This window comes from Meleagris gallopavo, chromosome 1, assembly GCF_000146605.3.
Source record: "Meleagris gallopavo isolate NT-WF06-2002-E0010 breed Aviagen turkey brand Nicholas breeding stock chromosome 1, Turkey_5.1, whole genome shotgun sequence".
NCBI lineage: Eukaryota > Metazoa > Chordata > Aves > Galliformes > Phasianidae > Meleagris > Meleagris gallopavo.
The window spans coordinates 149,432,473-149,437,420 of NC_015011.2; the positions used below are offsets into that span (position 1 = coordinate 149,432,473).

At 45.0% G+C, this 4,948-nt stretch overlaps 1 protein-coding gene across 1 annotated transcript in view; it reads left to right on the top strand.

Moving 5' to 3' along the window:
• The first annotated feature begins 763 nt into the window (after positions 1 to 763).
• EDNRB (endothelin receptor type B) overlaps positions 764 to 4,948 on the top strand; it is a 54,802-nt gene continuing 50,617 nt past the window's right edge. Inside the window, exon 1 of the mRNA XM_019612055.2 lies at positions 764 to 907. Within this exon, the coding sequence (XP_019467600.2) occupies positions 764 to 907 (144 nt within the window). The remainder of the gene's footprint in view (positions 908 to 4,948) is intronic.

Below are 4,948 nucleotides of genomic sequence, written 5' to 3' on the forward strand. Positions count from 1 at the left end.
TTTTGACAATGGGGCAATTTACTCAGCACCTGGCATGATGACTGCAGATGGAAGTAGCCTGTCTCTGAGGGGTAGGAGGATCTTAGCTGAGGAACTGGTGGGACTCATTGAAAGGTCTTTAAGGTAGGTATGAAAGGGGAAGGGGACAAAACAAGGGCCACTGGGGTTGAGCGGGTTGTTTGAAGGCTCGTTCCAAACTTGATGGGCGAAGATGGTGGAGTACAAAGGGATGGGCTATGGCAGGGGTATGCTGGGGATGCTGCTGTTCTAGAGGATCCTAGGTCCTCTATAAAGGCGGTGAGATGGGAAGCCTAGCTGAAGTGCCTTTATACCAATGCACACAGCCTGAGAAATAAGCAGGATGATTTGGAAACAGTGATGCGCTTGGAAAGTTATGACCTTGTTGCTATCATGGAAACATGGTGGGATGACTCCCACAACTGGAATACCGCCATTGAGGGATATTAGCTCTTTAGAAGGGATGGGCGAGGTAGGAAGGGTGGGGGAGTTGCCCTCTGTGTCAAAGAGTAGATAGATTGTGCTCCCTCTGAGAAACAGTCAGGAACAGGTTGAGAGCCTGTGGGTTAGAATTAGGGATGGGACTAACAAAGGCCAGCTGGTGATAGGCTTATACTACAGGCCACCTGATCAAGGGGAGACTGTTGATGAGGCTTTCTTGCTTCAGATGCGGGAGGCATCATGCTCACAGGCTCTTGTCCTGATGGGGGACTTCAACCATCTGGATATCTCTTGGAAAGACCACATGGCGAGCTGCAAGAGGTCCAGGAGGCTCCTGGAATGTGTTGATGATAACTTTCTGGTCCAGGTATTGGACAGATCGACCAGAGGTGAAGCTTTGCTGGACCTGCTGTTCACCAATGCAGAGGAGATCACTGAAGGTGTTAAGGTTGGAGGCAGCCTGGGCTGCAGTGACCACACCCTGGTCGAGTTTGTGATCTTGAGGGATGTGGGCCTGGCAAAGAGTGGCATCAGGACCCTGAACTTTGGAAGAGCGAACTTTTAAGCTGTTCAATGGACTGTTGGCCAAGATCCTCTGGGATGCTGTCTTCAAAAACAAAGATGTTGAGGAGAGCTGGCTACTCTTCAAGGATGCCTTCCTGAAAGCACAAGAGCTCTCTGTCCCTCTGAATAAGAAAGCAGGCAGTGGAGGAAACTGGCATGGCTTGGCAAGGACCTGCTGGGCATGCTGAGGGCAAAGAAAGGTGTGTACAAGCTCTGGAAACAAGTGTGTTTCACTGGAAAAAATACAGGGATGCCATCTGGATTTGCAGACATTCTACAGGTACATTGGCCAGAAGATACAGGCCAAAGCGAGTGTACCTCCTTTGGTAAATGTAAAAGGAGAACTGGCTTCTATGGACGAAGAGAAGGCTGAGGTACTGAATGAGTTCTTTGCCTCAGTCTTCACCGGCGGCCAGGATTCCAGTACTTCTCACATCCCTGAGCCCTGCATCCCTAAACCTCTAGGTGGGGACCGGGACAGTAAATTCCCCCCACACTGTAAGGGCAGAGCAAGTCCGAGACTGCCTCATGAAACTGGATGTGTACAAGTCTATGGGCCGGATGGTGTGCATCCCAGGGTTCTGAAGGAGCTGGCTGAGATGGTTGCCAAGCTGCTCTCCATCATAATTGAAAAGTCGTGGTTGGTGAGGTACTAGATGACTGGAGGAAGGGTCACGTCACTGCCATTTACAAGAAAGGGAGCAAGGAGGACCTGGGGAACTGCAGGCTGGTGAGTCTCACTTCTGTGCCTGGGGAGATCATGGAACAGATCCTCCTGGATGACATGCTTGATCACATGAGGAATGAGTGTATGATCCAAGATAGCCAGCTTGGCTTCACCAGGAGAAGGTCATGCTTAACCAATCTGGTGGCCTTCTATGATGGAGTGACGGCATTGGTGGACAAGGGAAAGGCGACTGATGTTATTTACCTGGACTTGAGCAAGTCCTTTGACATGGTCCCCCACCACATCCTTATCTCCAAATTGGAGGGATGTTGATTTGATGGGTGGACCACTCGATGGTTAAGAAATTGGTTAAAAGTCTGCAGACAGAGGGTAGTCATCAATGGTTCTATGTCCAGGTGGAGGCCAGTAACGAGCGGTGTCCCCCAGGAGTCTGTCTTGGGACCGGTGCTCTTTAACATCTTTATCAATGACATCAATGAGGGAATTGAGTGCACCCTCAGTAAGTTTGCTGATGATACCAAGCTGAGTGGTGCGGTTGACACGGTGGAAGGAAGGAATGCCATTCAGAGGGACCTCAACAGGCTTGAAAGGTGGGCCTGGATGAACCTAATGAGGCTCAATGCAGCAAAGTGCAAGCTTTTGCATTTTGGCTGGAGGAATCCCAGGCATCTATACAGACTGGAAGGAGCAATCCTTGAGAGCAGCCCTGCAGAGAAGGACCTGGGGGTCTTGATGGATGAAGAACTTAATGTGATCCAGCACTGTGCTCTTGCAGCTTGTAAAGCAAATGGTATCCTGGGCTCCATCAAAAGAGGGTTTGCCAGTAGGGACAGGGAGGTGATTGTCCCCCTCTACTCTGCTCGTGTGAGGCCCCTTCTGGAGTACCGTATCCAGGTCTGAAGCCCCCAGTACAAGAAAGGGAGCTCTTGGAGAAGGTCCAGAGAAGGGCCACAGAGATGATCAGAGGGCTGGAGCACCTCACCTACAAAGACAGGCTGAGGGAGCTGGGCTTGTTCAGCTGGGAGAAAAGAAGGCTGCAGGGTGACGACATTGCAGCCTTTCAGTACCTAAAGGGAGCCTACAAACAGGAGGGAAATATAACATCAGGATGTGGGGAAATGGTTTTAAGTTGAGGGAGGGAAGATTTAGGTTGGATGTCAGGGAGAAGTTCTTTACAGAGAGAGTGGTGAGGTGGTGGAAAAGGCTGCCCAGAGAGGTTGTGGATGCCCCATCCCTGGAGGTGTTCAAGGCCAGATTGGATGGGGCCCTGGGCAACCTGGTCTAGTGTTAAATATAGAGGTTGGTGGCACTGCTTGTGGCAGGGGGGTTGGAGATTCATGATCCTTGAGGTCTCTTCCAATCCTGGTCATTCTGTGTTTCTGTAGTGGCTATAAAGAATGAAACCAGAATTACAGTCCTGGAGCTCAGACCTAGTCTTGTAAGTGGTTTAACATCTGCCTACTCTTCAGTTTGTTGCAGATTAAATTGCATGTGAAACCCATTCTATTTAGTTTAGGTAATTCAGTTGCAACCATTTAGGTTCAGAGAATAATCCAAGTCACCTAATACAACTACTTAAATTCCTAAAACAGTCATTGAATATTGTGAGGTAAAACTGAGGATCAGTAAAAAACCATGTTGAAGGTAACTCCAAATCATTATTTTGTTCCCCCTTATTTCAGTTTCTACTTTAGCCAAAGATAGCACTGATATTCAGTGAGGAGTATAGGTGACTCCCATTCTTCTCATAGAATAGCAGCTCATCAGAGAACAGGAAGGTAATTTCCACGCTGGCAGTCTGTTGACTGTGGCTGGAACTGACCCCAGAGGAGAGGAAAATAAGAAAAGTTGAGTCTGTATGTTCCCAGTGTTCTAAGACAATGCCAAAACACCAAGGAAGAAATCATTGTGGATGAGGCCTTTTTTTTTTTTTCCTATTATTACTAAGCTAACCACAAGGAACATTTACTGAAGTGACATAATCCAACTTCATATGAGGGGGTACCCTGTGCCTTGTTAATCAGGACATTCTCCAGCAGTTTTAAGATGAGGGTTCAGCACTCTGCTCAGATTATATCTAGTCAAAGATTGTCTCTTACTATTTAGATTTCTTCTCTATTATCCCTTATTTCAAACAAATGGTTCCAGAACTTTAGAATATTTTTAGAATTCAGGTACCTGTATTCCCAATCTTTGATCACAACCTATTTATTTATTTATTGCAGACTTTATAGGACATACATTAAGAACTTTTAAACAGTTGTCAGTGACTTCTTTAAAGCAACTAAAGAGGTACTCCAATCTAGCAGGGAGGCACTTATTGAAAGTCAGAATGATAAGAGTTAAGTAGACTTTGAAAATTGCTGATTCCAGCTGTGATGGGTATTAGGCATCTGCATACTCAAGCTATATTTAGGCCTACTAGATACCATCTAGTTGTTTTGCATTCCACACATACATATCTTTTTTCCTGCAAAATATTTGAGCTTTGAATACACATACATTAAACAAACAAACAAAAACTGGTAAAACACAAGACAACACAGCAGAAATGCATGCAACCTAGTCAGAACATCATACACCTGTCAAATCTGTACACAGCTATCCCTCAGTGTCCCACCAACTAACTCAATCTCTGATTTCTGGATCATCTTTAATGGAAAATGTATTAAATTTAAATTTAAAAGGTTGTTAAATATTTAAATTTAAAGTAAATGCTTAAATCCTGGTGGCTCCTCAGGATCTGTCCTTTCATCTCACAGACTTCTGTCATGGTACCAATAATTAACTCCACACTTGTTTAAAGAGATTCCTCTTCCTGTGTTTTTCTGAATTATTGGCAGGTTTAGTAGTAGGATGGAAGATGTCAAAACATGTCAATTCTCCTGTCACTTTTTTTTCTGTGCTGATGCATCTTGGCATTTCCTTTTCCATAGCCTCTTGCCAAGGTGTTCCTTCAGTCTATGGCCTTTACTTGCACTTCTGACCACTGTACTTTCATTCAGGTTGTGGCAGTGGAAGGACAAAGTTTTATAAGTAAGACTTTTTTATTATTATTTTTAATTAATGCTGCCTTTTTAGCAGTAAGTACAGAAAAAAATAAAAATTGAAATATGGATCAATATGTTTATAGCTGACATTTTTATCAATTCCTTCAGCTGGGAAATCGTTATAGTTCTTATCACATAACTTAGCAAAAGTACTGAGTTTCATTTGAAACACTGGAGAGAGGAGAGA